The sequence below is a fragment of the Molossus molossus genome, unplaced genomic scaffold, assembly GCF_014108415.1.
Source record: "Molossus molossus isolate mMolMol1 unplaced genomic scaffold, mMolMol1.p scaffold_m16_p_16, whole genome shotgun sequence".
In the NCBI taxonomy this organism is placed as follows: domain Eukaryota; kingdom Metazoa; phylum Chordata; class Mammalia; order Chiroptera; family Molossidae; genus Molossus; species Molossus molossus.
The window spans coordinates 67,299,157-67,324,239 of record NW_023425351.1 but is presented as its reverse complement, the minus strand read 5'-3'; the positions used below and the strand labels follow the sequence as shown (position 1 = coordinate 67,324,239).

The 25,083-nt window shown below is 49.6% G+C and overlaps 1 protein-coding gene across 9 annotated transcripts in view; it reads left to right on the top strand.

Annotated features, from left to right (window-relative positions):
• ASAP1 (ArfGAP with SH3 domain, ankyrin repeat and PH domain 1) overlaps positions 1-25,083 on the top strand; it is a 234,359-nt gene that overhangs the window by 171,606 nt on the left and 37,670 nt on the right. For 6 of the 9 annotated variants that reach the window (XM_036263733.1, XM_036263728.1, XM_036263732.1 and 3 more), the window contains 6 exons: positions 5,837-5,912; positions 7,049-7,135; positions 11,928-11,936; positions 12,670-12,770; positions 15,343-15,412; positions 23,784-23,871. In XM_036263733.1, the coding sequence (XP_036119626.1) occupies positions 5,837-5,912; positions 7,049-7,135; positions 11,928-11,936; positions 12,670-12,770; positions 15,343-15,412; positions 23,784-23,871 (431 nt within the window). The remainder of the gene's footprint in view (positions 1-5,836; positions 5,913-7,048; positions 7,136-11,927; positions 11,937-12,669; positions 12,771-15,342; positions 15,413-23,783; positions 23,872-25,083) is intronic. The other 3 variants (XM_036263734.1, XM_036263729.1, XM_036263727.1) reach the window with 1 other exon arrangement.

Genomic DNA, 25,083 nt, shown 5'->3' with positions numbered 1-25,083 from the left:
CATCTTTCCTCGATTCCAGCCTTCCTAGAAACATAAGTGAATCTCGCAGTCTTCCCAATTACCACGCTTTGGCAGCAAATCTGATTTCAGAAATCTCTTTTGATCTCAAATTCTCAGTCCACAGAGGGTTTAACCTCCACAAACATAAGTTTTCCAACACGGAAGGTGTTTTGTAACCCATATGTATCAGCCTTTGTTAACAAAGGTGGAGATCGAAGGGCAGCTCTGACCTGTGTGGCTAACTCATCTTTCCTTTGTCCTTGCCTTTTCCCCTGGCCACAGTATTTATCCGTCTCCTAGCAAAAGCCAGGTCCTTTGTTGGGTTCTGGGGTAGAGGTGAAGCAGGCCTCTGCCCTCAGTGAGGAGCCTGGCACGGGACATAAGCTGGGTTCATCAGGAGTCATAATGGCCAGGGCGTGACTGATAAGAGTGGGCATCAGGAGGAGGGTCTCCGGCCAGAGAGACTGAGGAGGGCTCCTTGAAGGAGGTGGTGGCCCTGGGACTGGACTTGGAGAATGAGTAGCCTTTGGCCATTCGGATCTGGTGAAGTGTCTACCCCCAGGGCACAGAGAGCGGCGGAAGGCAACCTTGCACAGTGAAAACCCCTGCAGGGAGAGGTGTTCAAAGACGTGCCGTAGCAGAACTGGGTTACAACGGGATTCGACCCTGGCCGCCGTGTGTGCACTCGGGAACTCTGTCACAGCCAGAAGCCAGCATCGTTGTCTTTTGAGGACCACTCATTCTTCCCTGCTTCAGCCGAGCCCGCCACACGCTTCGCAAGCACCCCCGGACCTGCAGAGCCTCTCTTAGATGAGAGGGTTCACCGTCCGAGTGCTGTTCCCATCCCCAAGATGACGTTCAGTGCAAAGCCGGGTGGGCCTCGAGCCAGTTTGCTCTGGGCGTCGCTGATGTGGCCGTGGGCCTCCCTGGGCCTGGTGGGCGTGCAGCGGCTAGAATGGGAGAGCAGGGGCAGAGAACGCGCTTTCGACTCTCCGTTACCCGTGTCGGCTCACCCACTCCGATGACTCCACTTTCAGTACATGCTGCTTTCAAAACAGACATTGCCCTGGTGCTCAGCCACTCTGACCGCCTCGTGTATCGTACCATCTGCAGGGGATAGGGCACGTCCAGGTACCGCCTTATGACCCTTCACCTTACGGGTAGTTGCAGTCAACATTGACCAAGAGCAGCCTAGTCACCGCAGCTCAGCCAGGGAGCAGCTGGCCCAGGTCACATGCATCTGTTTCATAGACGTACAATAAGCATGTTGAAACAAAGCCCAAGAAACCAAAGGGAAAAAATACATTCATTAGACTTTAAATTGTAAAACTTTTGTGAATGAAAGGACACTATTGAGAAAGTGAAAAAAACAATCCACAATGGGAGAAAATTTGGAAATCATTTGTCTTCTCTGACAGGGGGCTAGTGTTCAGAATGTATAAAGAACTCTTACAACTCAGCAACAAATAAATAACCCAGTTTAAAAATCGGCTAGGGACGTGGATAGCCAGCCATGTATCCAAATAAAGATACGCAAATGGCCAAAAAGCACATGAACCAGAAAGGCTCCGTTGGTCACTAGGGAAATACAAATCAAAACCACAATGCGATAACCACTTCACACCCACGGGGATGGCTGTAGTTAAACGTGACAACAGAATGGGAAACAAGTCCTGGTGAGAATGTCGACAGTGGGACCCTCCCCACACTGCAGGTGGAAATGTACGTTGGTGTAACTGCTTTGGAAATGGTTTGGCGTTTCCTCAAAGTTACACGTAGAGTACTTGTGTTCACGGATGTTCAGAGCATCACTGTTCACTACAGCCGCACTGAGGAAACACCCTCATGCCGGTCAGCTGATGAATGGATACACGGAATATGGTGTGGCCGTGCAATGGAGTGTGTTACCGTCTTCAGCCACTGACAGGGAATGAAGCAGTTATACGTGCTACAACTTAGAAGGATTTGAAACATTCTTCTAAGTGGAAGGAGCCAGACACAAAGGTGCACCTCTTGTCTGAGTCCATGTAAATATTCAGAGCAGGCAGGGGCCTGGGACAGAAAGCAGATTATTGTTTGCTGGGTGGGAGGGGAAGGGCAGAATTGGGGTGACTGCCCGGGTCCAGGGTTTCTTTTGGGGGTGATGGACGTGTTCTGGAATTAGATAGTGATGACAGTTGCACATTGTAAACATACTCAGAACTACTGAATGGTACTTTGCAGTGGTGAATTTTGTGTTACAGGAATTTTATCTCAGTTTTTAAAAGTGTAAAACCAGCAACGGAACTGAAACAAAGATCCGTGCTCTCGTGGAACTTCTGGTCAGAAGGTGCAGAGCCAGGTCTGGGACCCGGTCTGTGGCTCCATTGCATGCTCTGCGTGTGCAGGAATCTGGGCGTGGCGAGCCTGGGGTCGGACCTGGACATCTGTGTTTGTAAGACTCTCCCTATGTGAGTCTAATAGACCACTCTCTACTGTTTTTCTGAACTGTCAAGAGATATTTGCAGTTAATTGGCACTCGCACAAACCACTGTACGTTCGAGTTTCTTAGACCCCATAGGACACTCATGGGGCGTTTCTGGGAGAAGGTGGCACCCTGTTACCTGGAGGGCTGAGTATCAGTGCCAACTTAATCAGAGCCTGGAGCTTGGAGATCAGAGGGGGCTGATGCTGACTTGCTAAGCGGTCACTTTCTGTTTGACTTGCTGTGGAGCCATAGGCCCTGGGGTACTCCTGAGTATCCTGACTTCTCTGGAAAATGGTATGATGTTCCCTGAGCCTTTCAGCCTTTGGCCAAGTAACACCTCTTTCTGAGCCAAGTAGGGTACGTGATAAGGAGCATCAGGAAGATGCTCTGGTCTCTCTTTTCAATTAAAAGCAGGACCGGCCAGTGTGGCTCAGTGGTTGAGCATTAACTCAGGCACCAAGAGGTCACTGGTTTGATTCCCGGTCAGGGCACATGCCCAGGTTGTGGGCCTGATCCCCAGTGGGGGGGATGCAAGTGGCGGCCAATCGATGTTCTCTCTCATCGATGTTTCTCTCTCTCCCTCCCTCTCCCTTCCTCTCTAAAATCAGTAAAGGGAAAAAAATTCTTTTAAAGAAAATATTTAGAAAATGAATTTAATGAAACAGAAAACAAAAACACCTGTGATTGCCTCACTCAGAGGTCACTGGATTTATGTATATGATTTCTGTTGTTTACAAGAAGTTGGATCATACTGTAGGTTAAAGTGATCCCTCATCACACTGATTTATTTTTTAGTCTGTGTGATGTTCTGAAGAATTTAAGTGCAGGAAATACAGTTATTTGGGGTCTTTCTCAGCCTTTTAATTGGTAGGAATTTGTCCCCCTTCAGCTTGCTTTTACTGCTGAAAAATAACTTTTCGTTTTTATCTGTGCCACCTCAAACTAAAACAGTGGCTTTTTTTCCTTAAAATCTGTGCTTTATAACATTTCTCGTGTGCTGTTCAAACATCAGTTTGCTGATTCTTCATGTCCAAAAACCTTTCTGCAAAGATGGAACTATTGATTTTTTTTTTTTTTTTTTTATCCTCACTGGAGGATATTTTTCCATTTTTTGTTCAGGTAGAGTGGGAGGGAGAGAGAGGAACAGAGAGAGAGAGAGAAACATCGATGTGAAAGGAACACATCGAGTGGCTGCCACCCGCACAACCGACCAGGGCCGGGGACAAACTGCAACCGAGGTACGTGCCCTTAGCGGGAACCGAACCCGGGTCTCTCAGGACCGCAGGCCGACGCTCCAACCGCTGAGCCAAACCAGCCAGGGCACTATTGATATTTTTTGCCTCTAACATGATTCCCACTAGTCACAGGTCACTTGCAATGTGGCCAGTGAGACATCACGAGCTGAATTTTACATTTATTTAAATTAGTTACCTGTAACCAGTGGCAAACACGGTATTAGAAAACACAGATCTAGAGTATTCTCATTTAAACTCACTTAAAAATAAAAAAGAACATGATTAAACTTCCTTCATGTTGAAAGAGAAAATGAAACACCTTTACAAAAATATCTTCAAAGAATCTCCATCCCTCTGGGAAGGAAGGAAGTGCTTATATAATAAACCCATGCAGTTCCGGGGAAGGAGCCAGCGTGTGCCGAGCACCCGAACTCCCCGGCACTCGGCCGAGCGGCTTCGTGTGTGTCCCCGCACTCAGCACGTCGAGCACAGATAACGTGAGCGGAGTGTGGCCTGCCCGCAGCTGCCCTCTGACCACAGAGCGCTTCCTGCTTCTGTTCTCAGAAGTCCTGACAGCGTCCTTCTAACATTGAAGGGTCCTCCCCTCAAACCCTTCTCCAGAGATTACTTTAGTGCAGTATCAGAGAACATACTGGTGGCTGTTGCTAAGTTGGTGGCCACACTTCCCTGATGGAGACGATGCTGGCAGTAAGGAGGATGGGCGACCGTGTGAGACACCGTGAGCTTATGGATGGCCTGCTCCGTGGAGAACCTGGCTGGCTGGCCACTGTGGGGCTGGCCCTTCAGCCTGGGCACAAGCCAGTGCTTAGAGGTGCCCTCCCCTCAACTGGCAAGGCTATGGAGCGCTGCTTGGGGAGGTAGCCAGTGAGCTGAGGGGCAAGAAAATGAGAGCGTTTGGCAGGCAAGTATTGCAGGGAAGGGCATTTCGGGCAGAGGGAACAGCATGTGCAAAGACTGACGGAGCAACTAGAAATAGTGTGGTGTGGCTGGAGCCCCGAGTTCTTAAGGGAAAATGGTAGAAGATAAACCAAGAGGATATTCAGGGGCCAGACATAAATGTCATTCAGTTCTGTACCAAGAAGTGTAACTTTCGTCTGCACAGGCAATGACGAAGCCCAGATGCTGGAAGCAAGGTTAAATGCAGCTTCCAGTTAGATGGTTAACCCCAAAGCCCTCCTTGCTCTCATCCCTGTCTCTTCCTCATTTCGGTGAGGGTTCTCTGCCGAAGACGTGGGTCTTAAAGAATTTGGAACTTGTAGGAGTTAGTGATGGCCACTTCTGGTAAAGCTCTATTGTTACTATTGACTGGACACAGTAAGCTGAACATATATGGACCCCAAGATGAGCCCTAAAGATTCTCAACGTACTTCATTCTTTTATTTATACACACACACACACACACACACACACGCACACACACACATATGTATGTATATGTATATATATTAGAGAGAGACAGGAAGGGAGAGGGAGAGAGAAACATTGATGGGAGAGAGACATTGATTGGCCGCCCCCTGCACCACCACCCCCCCCCCCAGGGATCAAGCCCACAACCCAGCATGTCCCCTCACCAGGAATTGAATTGGCAACCTCTCTGTGCATGGGTTTGATGCTCAACCACTGAGTGGGCCTCTGCTTTGTGCCGGGGACCCTGGGGTATGGAAATGAGAGACAGCCCTCGTCCTCACCATCTCATCCTTTTGTGGGGCGACACAACACAGATAAGGTGTAGTGAGAAATGATCTGCTGTGGGGGCAGTTTTCAACCTGCTAGAGAAAGTTCTAGACACTGAAACCCGTCCCCTGAGTGGGCCTGTTCAGACAGGAAACGTCTTCACCAGGTAGGTAAGAGCAGGGACGTCAGAGTCAGAACCTGGACCCGACCCCCATTTCTGCCACCTCCTGGTCACGTGAGGAGCTTGGGCCAGTGATGCGTCATGTGTGGTGCCCAGGTTTGTGGGCATGTCTTCACCGGATTCGAAAATCTGTTTTATACGTGTTTTGTGTAGATACATGTTAGAGAGTAAATATGTAAGCATTTTTGGGTTTTTCAGGTAATTATGATTCATTTGGGTTTTGTATTGCTGGTAAATCTCTGATGTTTTCCATTGTAGTTTCTTTCAAGATGGCTTGAAAACGGCTGATAAATTGAAACAGTACATTGAAAAGCTGGCTGCTGATTTGTACAATGTAAGTTCTTTATAAAATGCATGTATTTTAACTTGCTCTGTAGATAAGTGTCAGTAAATCTGAAACCTGTATTAGAAGAGGGTTAAAGAAAAGAAGACCAGTCGCGTGATGTGTCAGAGTAAACCCAGCAGCAGATAAACCTTCAGCTTCACTCAGAGACGTCATCTGTGATGGAGAGTTCCAGAGTATGTTTGGGGAGCACAGGAGGAGCAGGGGGCAGAGTCTGGCGGTTGCTTCTGGGTGACGCTGTTCGGGTTCACGGGCATCATGGGTGCCTTTACTTCAGCAGGTGCACAAACGCTGTTTGAGCGTGGAAGGGTAAACATTAAGTGCCCGTCTCTGAGTAGGCAAGTTTATGAATTTTTTTTTTTATATTTCCTCTATTTTTTCTCATATCTAGGTTTTGCTTTTATAATAGCAAACTCAAAAGAATAACTTTTTTGAGGAAAAATAAACTAAATGCATATGTTTGAATGTCAGCCTTGATTCCCATAAGCCAGTTGGCCATGAAAAATATTAAGAATATTAAAAGTATATGTTTTATGAGTGCAACCGCTTGTGTTCAAATAAGCTTTTAGAGTTACAGATAATATTGTGTCTTCATATAACTTTAAAAATGATATAGCTATGTGTGTTTTCTGATGTTCTTTTAATGGTTAACATGATTCAGGTGCTGATGAAGTTCCAAGTGTTTAAAAAAGCGGCAATCCTTTGCCCTCGTGTGGTGCTTTGCAGCCTCCTAGTGTGTGGGAGCCATTGAATTGGTCCTGAGCGTCCCTGGGTTCTCTTCTGGCCCTTTAATCTCAGCATGTGTGCTCACTTCCACCTTTTGGAAACACAGAAGCAAGTGACTCCGTGTTATTTCTTGTTTAAAATGGAACTTCAGAATTAATTATCTAGATGTATCATTTAATAAGAAAGCATGTTGCATCATTCACTTATTTCAAAACTCACTGGTACCTTTGTAAGATGAGAAAATAGTACCTCTCATCTCAAAAATGAGACCGTGTGAGGGATCTGAGGAAGGAAGTCAGCTGTATCATTGAATTGTTTGACGAGTGGTACATTTGGGTGGATTAAACACTGCTCGTAAATGTATAAACATAAGTGACAGAAATAATTCTTTTCTCTCTTAGATAAAACAGACCCAGGATGAAGAAAAGAAACAGCTAACTGCACTCCGAGACTTAATAAAATCCTCCCTGCAGCTCGAGCAGAAAGAAGTAGGTGTTCTCTGTCTCCAGCAGGGCCAGCTCTGTGCGCAGGACTCCTGGCGACAGCCTCGGTGTTTCCCGACCTGCAGAGCAGGGCATTGGCAGCTTGCTGCCAGGGCGGTAGTGGTACAGAGGAGAAACCAGACACAAGTGTGTACCGCCGCATGGCCCAGCGTAGAAACCGGGTTTTAAAAGTTCCCTTCGCTCCTGGTGGAAAAAGGTGTTCTGAGCCCTGATCTACAACCGCGTGGCTAGACTTTCCATCCGGGCTTTGCAGATGTGCATTTCAGGAGTGTGTCCTCACACTGTCGAAGGAGGGGCAGCAACGTGCACACCCCTGTCCTCTGTAGCTCGTCTCTCTCCGCGCAGCTGCAGGGGAGGGGGGCCAAGGAAGTAGAGAAACAGTCTAAGGCACAATCCTGCAGAAGTCTGTCCCCCAGTTAGGGAAAAGTGAGAGTCCTTGGATATTGAAACGGAGTATACGAAGCATGATAGATGGCTGCTCCGATCCTTAGCTGTAAATCTCATTTGTGCATCTGTTGTTCATTTAACGAGTACCTGCCGTGTGCCAGCAGCTGCGCTAGGCAGACAGCTCAGGTCCTCTCCATCGAGGGGCGTGGCCTGGGAGAGTGCAGCGCGCCGGCCAGCTGAGCAAGTATCGCACCTAAAGTGCAATTCGGATGCTCTAGGAGAGAGATTGGGCGAGAAGAAACCAAAAAGATTCAGATGCCAAACTGCCTGGCATCTTCAGCAGGAGACAGTCTGGGGTAAGGTGGGTGGAGGCATGAGTTGCCGTTTCTGGGGCGAAAACTTGGCCTGATGACAGGGCACCTGGGATGCACCCTGAGGGTGTGGACCTCACGCTGAGGGTGAACTGATAGTGGGCACCATTTGTTACCTGGGGAAGGTGAAACGTGCCTGTTTATGTTATGAAAGTATTGCACTTTGAGTTTGAATGTAATCTCTAAATGCCATATTTAATAATAATCATAAAATGCAGCATTTTTTATACTTTTAATTCCTCATGCTGTTATCTCACAATGGCAAGCTATTTGTCGTTTCCTAAACTAGCCGAAAGGAATTCACGAGTCCAACCACAACAGAGCGAACCCCCTCAAACGTGGGAAGCCTGCCCAGCAGCCCTGCCCCTGCACAGCAGTTCTGGGGTGCTCTTCACGGGGCGGGGGGCCCTCTCTGCGTCTGCTCCCAGCGTTCATGTACACGTTGGGTCTGTGGGGTGAGCCAAGTCTACATCCCTGGCACACAGGGCCGCTACTCACCTGCGGACAGGTGTCAGTGCAGGGTGACAACGTGTGCCCCTTGCCCCTGCATCCTGCAGAGCCTCGGCCGGCACCTGCACCGGCCTCACAGGCCTCCCTGAGGGTGCTTGTCGCTGGCGTGCGAGTCCTAGAAGGGCTCTCCTGGAATGATGGTTCCGTGTAAGAGCAATAGAAAGATCTAGCTTGTTGGGGAAGAGGCAGATCTCTCTAACGAGAAATTTACAAGGTTATGTGTTGACTGGTATGTACTTAACCGCTTCCTACCTTTGTTTTGTCACACAGGATTCCTTCCTATATAGGGAGGCTTTCTAGGGCGAAAAAAACAAAAACAACTAGTCTCTTTGTTTTGCCTAGAGACTCGGGTTTTCCGCTCATGGTAGCTAAAGGCAAAGTTGCATGTAAGCCAAAGGAGTATGTACATGCAGAAATGCTCGTGGCCTGCTTGATTTTAACTTTATGCCACATTAATAAATGATGGGTTTTCATTAGCACCACGTCCAGAGTATTCTACACGTAAAACGGATCTTACGCAGCATGCCTAGTCCCTTCTCATGCTGTTTAGCATCTCTCGTTGCAAAATACGTTGTGAAGGCAATGGCTTTTAATGACTTCCATTAAACGTGAGAGGAAGTTATCGACCAGAGACTCCTCACCATAGTTCTATGATTCGAGAAGAGTGTAAAGGCACCTAAAGAATGACCCAAGAAATTAAGGCACCTAAGAAATCATTGAACAACCTCATCCCTACCATCAGACTCTTAACTAGACTCCATGAAGCTTCAAGAACTTGAGCTGTAAATAGGACCCCCCCGATTTTTGGCAGACTTTTTTTTTTCTCATCAAAATAAAATTCTTTAATGATTATGTTCGATGAAATTAATTGCCTTAAGCTTTTATAATAGCACAACCTCCCCGAAGAACGGTTTGCCACATAACTTTTTAAGGTTAAAAATGTTTTATTTTTAAAGATGATGTCCATAAGTCATTCCACAACTCCCCACTTTTTGTGGGAGGGTCTATCGTGTGGTTTGCGGGGGGGTCTGACAGATTCTGGGCTTTGCCATCTTCGTCCTCACCGCATCTGCCACACTGCTGGGCACCAAAAACCGCTCGGCAAATATTTACTAAGAAGAAACAGAGGGACTCTCCGCCCGCTCCGTTCATACCTTACGTTAGAGATGGGAAGTTTCGCTAATAGAGGTTTGGCCTTAGATTGGGTGCCAGAAACATTTATGGCCCCATTAAACCAGCGAGTGTATAATTGCTTGGAGCTTAAAAGGATTGGAGATTCTTCTCCTTAATAATGCATTATAAGATTTTCTAATAAAAAAAGTCAGGTAATTTGTGCTGCTAATAGGAAATGGGAAATTGAACTAAAAAAATAATACCATGTTTCACTCGACAGCTTACAATTCTTGGCTCACATCATGGAATTTTCCCCAAGGTTTTATTTTAAATTCATTAGTTTTGTGTCATTTTGCCTGAACAGTTTTTTTATTTGCGTTTCTCTTCCCTGGGTACCTGTTGGTTTTTATTGGCGGAGGGTTCAGAACCTTTTTCCTTCCTTCCGTTTTGTTTTCAATTATTTCAGCGTTACCCAGTGTCCAAGATTTACCTTCTCAGAAGAGAAAATCTTCTTTTCAGTGATCTCCAGTGCCCTGCTAAGCAAGCTGAAATTTCCATTATTTCCTCAAGTGCAGAAATAATTTGTATGACTTTCTGAAGCCATAAAATTCAGTAATGGTTAATTTAGGATGGTTGATGCCAGACTTCTGCACTATATAGCTTCCTCCCTGTTTGGTTTAATGGAATAGTCTTCTGAGGCCAAAACCTAGATTCCAGCCACTTTTTTTACTTTTAAAAGCATCTTTGTCTGATTCGATCTGTTTGTCATTCAGAAGGTAGGATTTATTTCGGCTTGTAATAAATAATGTAAGGGATGTCTTAATGGTACATGTACAGAATGAAATAGTTTTCTAAGTTGTCAGCATCTACATTCCTGTTAAGTATGTAAGTACTTTCCTTTTAGAGCACAGGGTTCATGTCAAAGGTTAGCAGATGGATTGGGTTGGAGAGGGGTCGTCGCTGAGCGTGCTGCCGGCCAGGGAGCATGCGGCCAGGTGGAGAGAAGCGGAGTTCCGTGGAAAGGGTTCCAACCTTTCGCGAGAATTAGTCCAAGGAGAGTTTCGATTTTGTTTTTAATGTTTTGGAGGCAGAGGTATGATGAGTCCGGATCCATAGCTGAGCCATTTTGACTCGGTTGCATTGGGTTCAGGCAGACGGTCTGTGGACTTCAGCACCCGGCTCATGTGTCCTACGCCTCGGCTCTCTCCAGCCCCATCGATTCTCCGTCCTGATTGTCCTTTATTAGTACCGTGGATACACTGCTGCCTCCTTCAAAAAAGCCATAAGTGTTCCCGCTATTGTTAGCGGGACTGTCCCTGAGGGCAGCTCTCTGCCTGTCCCTCCGTCAGCTCCATTCAGGAAGCATGGACGCCCCTGGCAGGGAGCACGGCCCAGCCAGGTCCTGTGGGGAGCCTGGCCGGTTGGAGACAGAACGATGCAGGTTGAGAACGACTGGAGTTTGTTCCTGGTTAGTACAGACTCAGCTGCCTAGCCAGGCGCAGTCAGCTCGGCCTGCGCCCCAGAGACGACACTGGGCGGGTAGTGTCCCCCGGAGACGGGCTGTGTGCCGGTCCGTGTCCTCTGCTGTACATGCCTGGCCGCTGGGTGTTCAGGACACGCTTTTGAACACAGAACCCAGCACAGGGACAGCAGCCTTGAAGGGGCCTTGTGCAGCCTGAAGGCCAGAAGGTGGCGTCCGTCAGCACATAAGCGGCCCGGAGCTTCCTGCCTCCTCTCCATCACCCTCCAGGGCTTGCTTATGGACCGGGCGTTTCCAAATCATCTTCGCTCGGAAAAACGAAACAAAGAAGCACCTAACATCTGTGGCTCTTTTTCTTTTTGTAATCCTCACCTGAGGATACGTTTTACTTCAATTCTCGAGAGAGAGGGAGGGAGAGAAACATCAAGCAGTTGGAAAGCAAGCGGGGATCGACCCCGAAACCAGGGTATGTGCCGGACCAGGAGTTGAACCCACAGCCCGTCGGTGCTCAGGACGACGCTCTCACCACCTGAGCCACACTGGCGAGGGCTGTGGCTCTTTAGATTTTCTAAGTAATTCACTTTGGGTTTCACCGAGGTGGCGGTTCCCGGTGCACGCACTTCGAGGTTGGTCAACCATGTTATCTTGGGAATGACCTCATGGCCCTCCACTTAGCCTGGATTCTGTTCTCAAATGACCCAGAATAAAACTTAATAGATATTCATTGTGCCAGAGTTTATTATGGTTCTAAAGGTGGGTGTATGTGAGTTCATTCTAGTATTGTCTTTATAATATTTTCCCTGTTTGTGTTTTAAAAAGTGCTTAAATTATGAGCCCTAAGACTGCCAATGAAATTAACGATATTTTCAATTGTTCTGCCTTTTTTCTCTGTTGCTTTTGCCCTTCCTGATCGAAGTCTAGGAGAGTAAGTCATTACCGTTTGTGAGATTGTGTTGTCTTCTGTGTCTGAAGCCCCATTTCTCCTTGTACAGTTCCCACTGTTAGCTTCCTCCCTGTTTCCACGGCAACAGCTGTCTGGCTGTGCGTCTTGACAGGCGCTGGGAGGTTCGGTGGAGGGCTGATGTTCAGTCTAGTTTGTGGGCGTTGGGCTTGTTCTGTTGACCCTTGTCACCCACGTCATTACGTAATACACTTGTCCCTGCAGTCGAATCCTCTTTTTTTATTGAAAGCATGGTTATAGGTGTATTTTACTGGTTAGTTAAAAAAACAAGAATTTTATAACATTTTTAGTACCTTCCTCAGAAGGTGCACTTTTTATCATGGGTGTTCCAGCAAAATGTGAAGGGACAGAAGGTGTAACCGGGGAGAGCACTTCGTCAGGTTGCGTGAGCTCCGTGTCGCAGCCTTTCCTGTGCTTGCCGTGGCTGCCGGTGTCCACGGGGCAGTCCCACAACAGGCTCCCCGCGGCGTGTGAGCAGAGCTGGGTTCTGAACTGGCAACAGAAGACCTGCACGCCAGGCCCAGCTCTGCCTTAAACTTGCTGTGTAGCTACCTGCCCGGCTTAAAACAAAGGCCAGGAGCTGACTGCTCTCCAAGTTCTGGATCCTTAGCCCCAGACCCAGGCTCAGTGGCAGGACAGAGGCAGGACTTTGCGGCGTGTCTCCGCGTGTGTATGACCTGCGGCTCGTCTCTCCTAGGACTCTCAGAGCCGACAGGGGGGCTACAGCATGCATCAGCTCCAGGGCAACAAGGAGTACGGCAGCGAGAAGAAGGGGTACCTGCTGAAGAAAAGTGACGGGTACGTACCTGCCGCCCGCGTGTCGCTGCCTTAGCCCTGGCAACCTGCGGGCGTCTTCCTGCCTCTCACACAGGAGGGCACACTTCGGTTTTCCATGCCCTCCCTTCAGGCCTTCAGCACGCTGGTGTTCCTAGGGCCAGTCCGAGATCGAACCTGCGTCTATAGGGGAGTGGTCGTTGCTTTATGGACCCTGAAGGGTGCCTGGGACTTGTGCTGTCCGCTGTTGGGAAGGCAGGAACCGAGCAGACCAGGAAGCAGGCCGACAGCTTGCTGACTTCCCTCCTCTGCTTTTAGTCATTGCAGTTTTCTCTACCTGGGGTGCCCGCCGGGCCACCCAGACCCAACCTTGGGCGTCAGCCTTGACTCCTGTCTTCCCTCCTACATCACAGCCAGTTCAGCAACAGCCCCTTGCACTTCTAACAGGAAATTATGCATTTCTTGCCCTCTCCACTGCCCCGCTCTAGGATAAGCCCCCTCCATCCGGCCTGGACTGGTTGAGTAGCCTCCGAACTGGTCTCTCTGTGTCTGTCACTCACGGTGCCCTTCTCCAGTTCACCTCCACACAGCACTCGGCGTAGCCTGGAAACCGTAAAGCACGCCGGTCACCCTCCTTGGCGTGCTCAGCGGCTTCCCTGTGCGCAGACGCTCTCGTCCTGCCTTTGTCCAGGCTCATGTCGCGTCATTCGCTCCCCTGGTCCTGCCACCCTGGCCCTCGTCCTGTTGCTCGTACTAATGCCGCTGCTTCATAATAAGTGCATGAGTAGCAAGGTGATTATTCGCTTGAAAGATTGTCATTCTTTTTAAAAAGCGTCTTGTTTTCTGATTGCTTGTGGATACGTGCTCCTTGATTTTCTCTTAGCTGCATCCAATTTTTGTTTTGTTTTCATTTATTTGTTAAAATCGCAACTATTTCTCCTATATATTTCTGGGATCACTGTCGGTGTGGCTCATCATTCTACTTTGCATTCAGCAAAAGTCTCTGGGAGTCCTGCTCTGTGCCAGGCATTGCGGGCACTGGGAATAACGCTGAACGGAAGAAGGTCCTCATTCTGTAGAGCGTACTGAGGGGGAAGGCAGACAGCAAAGAAGGAAATGCACGGGAGGAGATGTAACAAGTGCTGTCCAGAAAGATAACGCAAGCCAAGGAGTGTGGGGGGCGGGGTGCTTGCTGTCAGAATGTGGTCAGAGAGCACCAGGGAGGTGACGTTGGAGCAGAGGCCTGCATGCGTGAAGGAATGACCTAGACAGAGAGGTGGGGGGAGAAGTGAGTTCAATGCACCTCGGGTCAGATGTGTCAGATTCTTACTCCCTCTGCGAAGCACACTTTGAAACAAATGAGGCTTCTGACAGTTGCACGTTCAAGAAGTCAGTATTGTCTGTGTTTAGAGTTGAATGTAAGTTCATGTTGTGGCAGGTTTGGTACAGGACTAATTTAGGAAGGAAAAGGAACCACAAGGTGATGCTGTTTTAAACGCCAGGGAGAAGCTACCGTGGTCTTCACTCCAGTGTTTGTTTCCGTGGCAACAGAAGGCCTGCGCAGCCTTGCAGCCTGGAGGATGCTGTTCCCAGGTCCTTCTCTCTGCTGGAGGGAAATGGTCTCAACCCGCCGCCCATGTTGAATTGTTCCGACTGGCTTTTTCCATCCTTCATTTCCTTCCTGTCAGCATCATCCAATCATTTGAAAGAGTCAGAGTCACAGATGAGGTTAAACCTTCTCAGCGCCACCCCGGGCTGGACCTCCTTCCAGACAGGAGCCTTGTCGGCGCAGATGCTCCCCCCAGGCCCTCTTCCATACGTTTTGTGCGTGTTTATTTACCCATAAACATTTAGAGTGCTGTTTTATGTCTGAAATTTTTTTTAGACAATACTAGGTTATGCCTGAATTATCTTAAAACTACTTGCTTTTTTCAGTCAACAATATGCTTTAGAAATCTATACAGGTCAGTACATATATATATACACACACTTTCTTCTTTTATTTATTTGTTTTGTTTTTTATCCTCACCTGAGGACATTTTTACATCCATCTTCAGACTGAGAGGGAGGGAGAAAGGGAGGAAGAGAGAGAGAGAAACATTGATGTGATAGAGACACATCGAGTGGCTGCCACCCACACGACCCCAACCTGGGCCGGGGATGAACCGCAACCCAGGTAGGTGCCCTCAGCGGGAACCGAACCGGGACTCTCCGGTCCGTGGGCCGACGCTCTGACCGCTGAACCAAACGGGCCAGGGCTTATTTTTGTTACAGATATTTCTCCTTTTTCCCCACAGACACCCTCCTCCCAACCCCCCTCCCCCACCACTGTTGTCTGTATCCATTGGTTAGGCACACAGCTGTCGCCGTGTCTGTAGCTCCCCGTTCCCACTCTGAGAAACAGCGCCGTCACGAGCATGTCTGTGCAGGCCCATCCGGAATGACCCTCCACCCGGGACGATAAAAGGCAGAATGTCCCGGTTGTTTGGGGGTCGGGGTGGTTTTGTTTTGTAATGATGATTGTGCGCAGCAGGTGCGCTGCTTGTCCCCGAGCGAACCTGACACTGACCCAGCTCGTGTTTGACTTGCTCCCCAGGATCCGCAAAGTGTGGCAGAGGAGGAAGTGTGCCGTCAAGAACGGGATGCTGACCATCTCCCACGCCACAGTAAGTGTCTGCGCCACGTGGGCGCGAACACGCAAGCACGTGCTGTCACGGCACTGGAATGTTCCCGGGCGTGTTTGTGTGTGGAGTCGGGCCAGAGGCTTGTGTATAGTCCTTTGCCAAAGAAATCAGCCTTACCTCGTCCTGCGTGTCTGTGCCGCTTCGGTCTGTCTCTCCACCAGAACTTTGTGTCCGTTCACTCAAACCGGATCAGGTGTTCTCTTATTCGATAGTCTTTTCTTTTGGGAAATACTACTGGTTGTTGTGAAAACCTAGTTTTCTGAATTGTGAAGATGACAGATGATGTTCTTTGCATGAAAAGGTCATGTAGGAAGGGAAACAACACATGTAAAATAGGTCAGATCTTCTTTATTGTTGCTGTTTGTTTAAATTGTTCAGAACATCCATCATGTTAAAGGGTATATATAGATAAAACGTGAATAATAAAATTGCCTCAATTATGACTCCCCTTTTTTAGTAATAAAGGCAATTTAATAGAAAGTGAAAAATAGCTAATTAGTAACACTTATATTCTATTTATCTTCAGATTGTCAGTGTATATACATACTTGTAGTTGATGTCTATAATCTGTCTAGAATTTTTATTTAATCTTCACCCGAGGATGTTTTTCTGTTTATCTTCAGATAGAGTGGGAGGGAGGGGGAGAGAGAGGAAGAGAGAGACACGTCGACTGGTTGCCTCCCACACAACCCCAACCAGGGCCGGGGACAAACCGCAACCGAGGTACATGCTCTTGACCAGAATCAAACCCCAGACTCTTTGTTCCGTGGGCCAACGCTGTAACCGCTGAGCCAAACCGGCCAGGGCTGTCTAGAATTTTTATTTTTGTTGTGCGTCACCCATTTCCAGCTAAAAGTCTTGTCTTGACAAATCCATATACTTGTCAAAAGGTTCACTCTTGGTGGTACTCAGAGACATGCACAGTAAAACCAGTAATCACGATTTTGCCCTTTAAAACTACCAAGAAATGATTTTATATTCTTAAAAATTATAATGGAAGATGTGTCACGTGGGAATGGAAATGGCAGAGTCCCCGAGAGTCGTTACGAAGGTTTGTGCAGGTCACCCGGGAGGCCCCTTGTGGACAAGAGACTCGTGGGTGATTTGAGCGTCCGTGCCAGAGATGTCCTCCAGTTAGAGGGCCAGTTAGCTGCTAACAGGAGAGCAGAAATGAGTGGTGAGCATTTACTACGTTGGCAGTTTTTCTCTGGCCCACGGGCCGACGCTCTAACCGCTAAGCCAAACCGGCCAGGGCTATTGGCAGTTTTTCAGTATTCTCAGTTGCATTTAACTTTCCCTCTGTTGAGGAGGAAAGAAAGTACCATTTTATTTTTTTCTTTATTGATTTTAGAGAGAGAGAGGAGGAGAGAGAGATGGAAACATCGATGAGAGAGAACACTGGTTGGCCGCCCCCTGCATGCCCCCTACTGGGGATCAGGCCCACAACCTGGGCATGTGCCCTGACTGGGAATCAAACCAGCGACCTCTTGGGGTGTGGGTCGACGCTCAACCACTGAGCCACACCGCCCGGGACAGAAAGTACCACTTGAAAGCACTTCTTCGTGCCAAACACTTCATAAATTTTATTTCACTTAATCCTACGTAACCTCCATTTCACAGATGAAGAAGTGAAGGCACAGAGAAGCCCCGTGACTTGGCTAGTAGCTGGCAGAGTCAGGAACTCAAACTTGGGTCTGTCCACGTGCCTTTGCCATTCAGCCTCCTGTCCACAGGACCTCATCGTTCTAGTGGACTGGACGCCCCCCTGTATCAGATGAGGGACCTGGGGCTCAGAGAGGTTCACTCACAAGGTCACATAGCTTGCTGATGTCACAGCCAGGAACGGGGACAGGTCAGGACTCTGTGCTTAGACGCTCCCACACACAAGACATTGACTCCCCTCCCCTGCAGCCCCCGTTCCCCCCGAGCCTGGCATCCGAGGTCGTGCCATCCAGACAGTGAGCCATGGACCAGGAGGGCTGGGAGTCGGTGGGGGAGGTACACGCTGGTACCTGCAGGACCAGTTCCCTGATGGCCGAAGCAGGGTACGGCTCCGGAGAGGTGAGGCAGGTATAAGGACCCTACGTGCTGACGGCCCTGCACTTTGGTGATGTAAACCTAACCACCCTGCCCAGTACAAGACATCATGGATTCCTTAATACGTCACTGAACCTTTTAGTGCCTGGGTCGGCTCCTCTGTCAAATGGAGGTTGTTAGTGGCACTGACTTTTAGGGTGGTTGCGGGGCTGTAACATTTAAGTGTGTGTGAAACCCTCAGAACATCACCTGTGCGCAGGCCAGGCTGAGGCATTGTCAGGGTGGGGTCCCGCCCTCGTTTTCGTGAACTGCCACCCGTAAGTCACGGTCATAGAAACCTGTCACAGATGTTTGCCCTGGCATTTTACTGCCCATTTTGTTGATAAAATGTAATGCGAATACGTTTTTTAAAACATAGTCCATAGCTCAGATGTGTTATAATCAAACTAGTGCATTTCTTACATTTACTCTCGGAAGGTTTGGGGTCTGTGAGTTGTCGTTGGATAATAAGGCACCGATTAAGGTGGTTAGCACAGTGAAAGCAGGGTCCTCCCTCTGCTGCCCGAACTCTGCACACTGACACATAGTAGGTGCTCAGTAAATGTGTAGAAACGGCTAAATGGAGGAATACCCAGCACATTCCTCAGCCGCAGAGACATCAGCCCAGTTCTTATCAGGAGCTCCCATGCACTGCCCCCCCCTTTTACACTACAGCATTGTTTAGTATTCATTGTCGAAAATAAACTGACAGGGTCTTTACTGCAGTAAGAGTTTCAAGAGAACCATGTTTTCAAAGATACGTCTTTCTTACGTATACACACATCCTGGCAACTGGGACTCAATCCAGTGGTTACAGTGGGAGCTTCTAGGGAATTTATAGTCATCCACACTCTAGGGCGAATTACTGCAGTTAGATGACCAGCTGCGGAGCTTCCGTCGTGGCCGCAAGAGGGTCATTTTAGAACTTGGAACATTTCAGGAACGGGTGGGATTTCTCAGCAGGAATATTAACTGGTCTCCAGGAAAACGAGGGAACTGGCCGTTCAAGGGCGGGAGGAACGAGACGGGGAGGGAAGAAATGTCTTCACTCACTCTGCAGCTGCCCGCGGCTTGCCTCTCGGGAACACGGGGGAAGCTCTGGGAAGAAATGTGCTCAGATCGCAGCTTGGCTTCGGACTTTCTGTGAAACTGGTCGGCTATTTGCGCCTTCCTGCCCTTGGTTTCCTCAGCTGGAAAGTAGGTGCAGTAACAGTACCTAGCTCACAGAGTTACTGCAAGAGTTAAATAATAAGATTGTATACGAAGTACCAGCCGTTCAGGTGTGCAGCAGATGAACACTGCTCCCTGCCCAGATGAACCAGGGGGCGTGCTAAAGCCCCTTCTTGTACTAAGATTTGGGGGCCAGGTTCCCTGCGCAGTGTGGGTGTTCGCACGACCTACCGTCTTGCGGCAGGTCACTGTGGTGGTTGACTGCTTGCCGAATAGGTGTCCCCTGGGGCATCACCGGTGTCTAAGTAAGTTGCTGAGGAAATGAAACGGTCATAATCCACGCAGCTCCCTTGCTGCACGGAAGCGCAGCCTGGCTGGGCCCAGCTGTCCCCGGTAGTTAAGGATGTTCGCTTCTTGTTCGCGAAGCCGGGCAGCTCCGCAGGGGCGGGGAAACCACTCCATCTCTGGACACCAATCCCAATAGCCGAGTGTTGACCCACGTCTCGGGCGACTTCGCTGATTGGATAGCATTTCCTGGGGGTGGCAGGGAACTGTGTCAGGGGAAGGACATGTCATAACTGCTGTCCGCGCCCTGCTGGAACATTTCCAAAAGCCAGTGACTTGAGACTAGATTTGCTGTGTGTGTGTGTGTGTGTGTGTGTGTGTGTGTGTGTGAGAGAGAGAGAGAGAGAGAAATCAAGACATCTGTACATGTTGTAAGCCAGAAAAAAGTGATTCACCAAACAGTACCTACAAGTGTAACCAATTTGTGTGTGTGGTTTGTTTTTTATGTTTCCACACACACTTCTTGTTCAAGTCAAGGTAGGAACAGTGATTGTCTCTGGGTGTCAAAGTGGGATTAATATTCAGTTTCTTCTTTGTGCTCGGTCTCCTAGTGTTCCTTCAGTGAATATGCTTTATTTTAATGAAAAGTAAAACCTGGAAAAAGACAGACCTCAGAGTTCCAGGGAACAGAGCCCAAAAGTCGTCACTTCCGAGAGGTGTCGTCACTGCTTTGAAGGGTGTCCGCAGCAGGCTTCGGGGACCACGCGGCCCCCCTCCGTGCCCCGGGCGGGGCCTGGAGGCTCCTCCTGGGATGCTTCCTTAAAAGTCTCTTTTTAGCTGTATCTTGAGTCCCTGGCCCCCAGCACCAAGACCATGGCTTTAACTCAGGCCCCCATCATCCGCCTCATTCCCTGGGCCCCTCCACGAGCCGCCCTCTTTGTAGTCTGGGGGGTCACTCTGAGTAACTGCCTTCAGCAGATTGCCACATGCAGTGCCCGCCCTGGTCCCCATCGGCATCACCCTCCCCCCTTGCCTCCTCCCCCCAGTGCCCGCTGTCGGCTCGCACTGTCCGCAGAGCCTGCCGGGTCCTGGTGCTCCCGAGCTCAGGCCGGGCACGTCCTAGGTCTGTCCGCTCCGGTTCCCATGGCTGCTTGCTGCCGTGGGCCACATGTGTTTCATGTGTGTTTCACATGTGTTTAGAACGGGTAGAGGCTCAGCAGCTATCTTGTCGAATGAATGAGTAGGGATTTCCAGTAGCCTTCTAAAATTTGTCTCTTCATCAGTGATGAAAGGAAGCAATGGTGGTGATCCAGCGACCCGAGAAGATATTAAAATGGAAGTTAATCTCTGGTACCTTTGCTCTCTCTTTTCCTAACCCTGACCCTTCTCAGACGGCATGTTCCCATGTGCGGAGCCTCCTGCCGGTCCAGGGACAGGGCATGGCCTCTCCCCAGGCCTGCCTGTGCAGTGGACACAGGAGGGAGGGGCTTGGTCCACTCAGACCTCTGCCTTCTCTTCCTGGAGATTGTAGGAACATTCTTCATTCGCCTCTCTGCCTCGTCTCTTCGTCTGAATTAGTGAGAGAAACTAAAAGGACTTCCCTCACAGGTAGTATATCTAAAGCACCTGGCATGCATTCATTCGTTTGAGAAATTATTCGAGTGCCCGCGGTATGCTGGGCACGTTTTAGTGAACAAAACAGAGAAATGTGAGCTTTTAGTAGGAAGAGAGATAAGAAGCGAAGATGTAGTAATAAGATCCAGGAACGCCATGAAACCAGGCGGGGGTGGGGGAGGAGGGCAGGCCAGGAAACACCCTGAGAACCTTCTGACTGTGAGCCACCTGGAGGGAGAGAGCAGGGAGGTGCAGGAGGGCCTGCAGAGTGTGCCCCCAGGAGGGAAGGAGGCCAGTGCCCCACCTTGTCCAGCAGGGGGAGCAGCAGATAAAGAGACCACAGCTGAAGTCCCGGAGCCTGCAGGTCAAGGTGCAGAAAGGTCTTTATTCTTTTCATGGTAGGACTCATCAATAGGAAGGACTCAATAAATGCATGTTTTCTTATTTTTTTCCTTTCCTGTACTTAAACAATATGGAAGCCTTTTCTAAACAGTGCCATGGTGATGTAGCCCCGGGCAAGTCATTCAGCCTCACTAGGTTTTCGTCTGTTGAACCGCCAGCTAAACTTAGGCTTTCTTTAATCAATATACCTATAAATTAGTACTAAATGTCGAGAAAGCACTTTGAAGTTGTGGAAAGTTACACAGACCTGGAATTACTGTGATTACTGCAGTGATTCCTGGGCCTCGGTCCGGGGACTCGGGCGGGGCATCTCACCCCATTTTCTCTTACTCCCGCCTGTCAGCTGCTGAGCTGGTCAAAGATGGTGTGTTTTTGGCTCCTCAGAGTCACACTTGGGGAGATTGGTCATTTGTCAGATGTCTCGCTGGCTTTGGGGGGAGAAACAAACACTCCTCTTAGGCCAGATGCGTCTGTGCCCAGTGAAATCCGCGTCGACGTGGCGCAGCCCATCCAGGGGCTTGACGCACCGCCAGGGAATCCGGACGGAAACGGCCTGACCGTGGGACCCCCTCACCTCGGGAGTTCTCTGCCGCTGCTCTGAAGTCGCCCGTGCTTGGGGGTGAATGAGTGAATCCTGAACTGGAGTGTTTTTTCCTTTTTCAAACTATTCTGTCTGTTTTGTCTTGTATTTGGGTGTATCTGTTGGTAAGGTTTTCAGAAACACTGAGTCATGTAGATTTGGGGCAAAAAATAAGCCTTCTCGTTAACCCTCTGCCACATTCAAATGTGAATGGTGTCCAATAAGTTCTTAAGTTTTTCAAAGATTTCTCTACGTAGGTTAAGAAACTTGAAACCTCTTATTATGCATAATCAACTCAAGCTTGGGAAGTCCTTCCTTACGTCTGGCTCAGATCTTCTTCTGCAATTTGAGTGCCTTTCTTCTTGGTCTGTGCAGATGGAAAACAGCTGCCAGCCTCCCCCAGAACAGCCTCGTGTACTTGAAGATGGTCATTAAGTCTCTCCCAGCCAGCTTTCCTCTGGACTAAGCTGCCTGCAGCCATCTTCAGAGTTCCCGTCTTCCAGTCCTTTAATCCTCTCTCGATCTCCCCTGAGCTTTCCTACATCCCTCTTGAAATGTGGACGCCAAACTGGAACATAGGAGTCCATGGAGCGTCCGTTAACTGGGACTGCTACCTTTTCAGGCCGTCCGCTGTCGTCATTCATATGAGAAATCCAGTGATCTTATCACTATCCAAGTAGATGAACTGCTGGGCTGACAGGTCCCTTCACAGTGGGCCGGGCCTGGGTTTGTGGTGCAGCCGCCGGCGTGGAGTCAGGCCTCTGGCCACTGGGCTCCGGGTCTGTTCTAAGAGAAGCAGGCAGCCCCACACCTCCCGCCCCCCCAGTCTGGATTTTGTAGCCAGTGCTGTTTCCTCTTAGGCAGACCCTCTCACACAGGACTCTCTGGTTCCGTGTCTAGGTCAAGTGCACGTGTAATGAACTTGAAATCCCTCGGGTCTCTCACCCCGACCCCCAGACAGCTTGCTTTGGAGCACGTAGGTACAGGACAGGGGGGCTGGTTTTCTGTCTGATCTCATTGAATCCCCAGAGGAAGGAAGATGTCGAAAATTGTCCAGAGAGCACAGAAGGTGGACGGAAGTTAAGTGGACATTGCTTGTCCTTGAGGCTGAGCACTGCAGCGTGTCGTTGAAGTCGTTTGATCATACGCCATCTCCGTTGGTCAGGGCTTTCGACTGGTCACGTGAGGGCTCCCTCCCCCCTCCCCCTCTGTTTTCCTGTAACACCTGGGTTGCTTGGGCGGAAATGTTGCTGGCGTGGGGTTCGGGGAATAACGACCGGCAGTGGACTTGCGTTCACACCCAGCCCGGCCCAGGCACGCACACTTCACTCCTGGGTCAGCTCCTGTAGGAAGGAGGCAGACGTGCCGGCATCGACATGACCTTGGACACATGTGGGCAGGAGGTCAGGAACGAGTACGGACCAGAATGATTACGTGGCAAGACTCCATCTAGGCAAAGCCTAAGTTAATGTCCGCTTACTACAGGGTCTGTGTGAATGTGTGTGAGCAGGAGATTTGCTGATAATCTGTGATGCTAAGATTTTCATCTCTAGATTTTGGGGCTCATTAAGCTATGTCTCACAGGTGGTAGGTGTCTTTATACTTTTGAGAGAGGTTATGTAAATGCTACATTGCAATCAAAACCTGTGGATACCTGAGACATCGGGTTTGGGGTGATTGGTGACTGGGGTCATTATGAATGAAGGAAGGAATGAATGAATGAATGAACGAACGAACTACATTTCACAGCAGGATTCAGTATTGAAAATGTCAACTGTTCAGGCCCGGATGTGCGTGGGTTCCAGAAAGGTTGTTTCCATGGACCGCGCCCACACTTCATTGAAAGGTGGATTTTCCTGTTTCCATTCTGATCAGTCACCAGGACATTATTTATGTACAGTTAAAAGACACTTAGTGGACTACCACAGATGTTTTTCCTTTAACGAGTTTCAGAATGCTAAGTGGCTGGGTAAGACTATCACATTTGGCTCTGGCCAGGTAGCTCTGTTGGTTAGCGTGTAGTTCAGATGTGCCAGGGTTGCAGGTCCATGGGGCACGTGCAAGAATCAGCCAGTGAATCAATGAATGCATAAATAGGTGGGACAACAAATTGGAAAAGAAAAGACTTGATCAAAAGTCCTGCCCGACACCTCGTGACTGCCCCAGGGCAGAGCCCGGCAGGTGGGGGAAGTGCTGCAGGTAACCTCTCCGCTCCCTCTGTTCCAGTCGAACAGGCAGCCAGCCAAGTTGAACCTTCTCACCTGCCAGGTGAAACCGAATGCCGAGGACAAGAAATCGTTCGACCTGATCTCACGTGAGTCCTTTTTCTGTCCGGGTCAGTGACTGTGGATGCTGACAGCTACCCACTTCCGTTCTCTGGGCGTTGAGGCGGTGGCTTTTCCTGGCAGGCTCCTCGCTGTCCCCGCACACGCAGCTCCAGGGCGACCCCAGCCGCCGGCTCAGAATGAGAGCAGAGCCGTGTCGGATCTGACGGGCAGTGGAACAGAACCTAGACCTGTGCGGTAAACTGGACCAGTTCTCACCGTGACACGTAGCTCTGTCGCCTCGGAGAGATTTTCCTAAGTGCTTTCCCCTCTCTCCCCTGGATGTGCCGAACCACAGTCTGGGGTGTGAGGCCAGACGTAGGTATTTTGTAGGAAGTCCCCAGATGACTCTCAGGCGTGTGAAGCACCGATGGGGGGAGGGGAGGAGAAGAAGCACCGACATAGACCAGGAGGGGCGGGTGTGCCATTCTGTTTGAACAACTGATTTGCTTAGACTTCGTCCCTGCAAATTTGAGCTCTTAAAGGAAGCGTGTTCCCTTGCTTCCCAGCATCACTGCCTTCGAACTCCGTGAAGGGTGGCACCGTGCTCTGTCGCCCCTACTCCAGGGCGCGGGGCATGCTTTTCTCTTGCGATGTGGATGTGGAGTGACCTCCCACCGACCTGTACCCTGTATTCGCAATCTGCGCAGAGGTGTGGAGGGGACGTGGTTTTCTTTCAGGCTGGCTCCCTGTGCCTGCTCTGGTCCCGTGGCTGCACTTATGACCCTCCTGTAGCTGAGGGGACACCCCTTTGTCAAGGCTGTGCCGATACAGTGACTCAGGACAGCGTGAAATCCCGCATCACTGCCCTTCAGCGTCCCTCCTTCGCCACAGCCCCCGGGCGACAGCCTGAGCGCATGGTCTGTGTGTAGAGCACAGAGCACAGTCCCACCCCGACACCCCCCTGAGGCCGCTGTGTGAGTGACGCCCAAACTCGAACCTGGCCCCAAAGACCGGACCGGTCCGAGGCCCCTTGCAGGGAGTGTGAGGTGGACTCTGCAGCATCTGTTGACGTTCAGAGCCCCTGTGGTTTTTGTGACCAAGCAGTTTCTTGGGTTACTAATGAGAAGTTAGATTTAGCCCTGGCCGATTTGGCTCAGCTGTTGGAGCATTGGCCTGTGGACCAGAGAGTCCTGGGTTCAGTTCCTGCTAGGGACTCATACCAAAAAAAAAAAGTTAGATTTAGAATATGACTGCAGAAA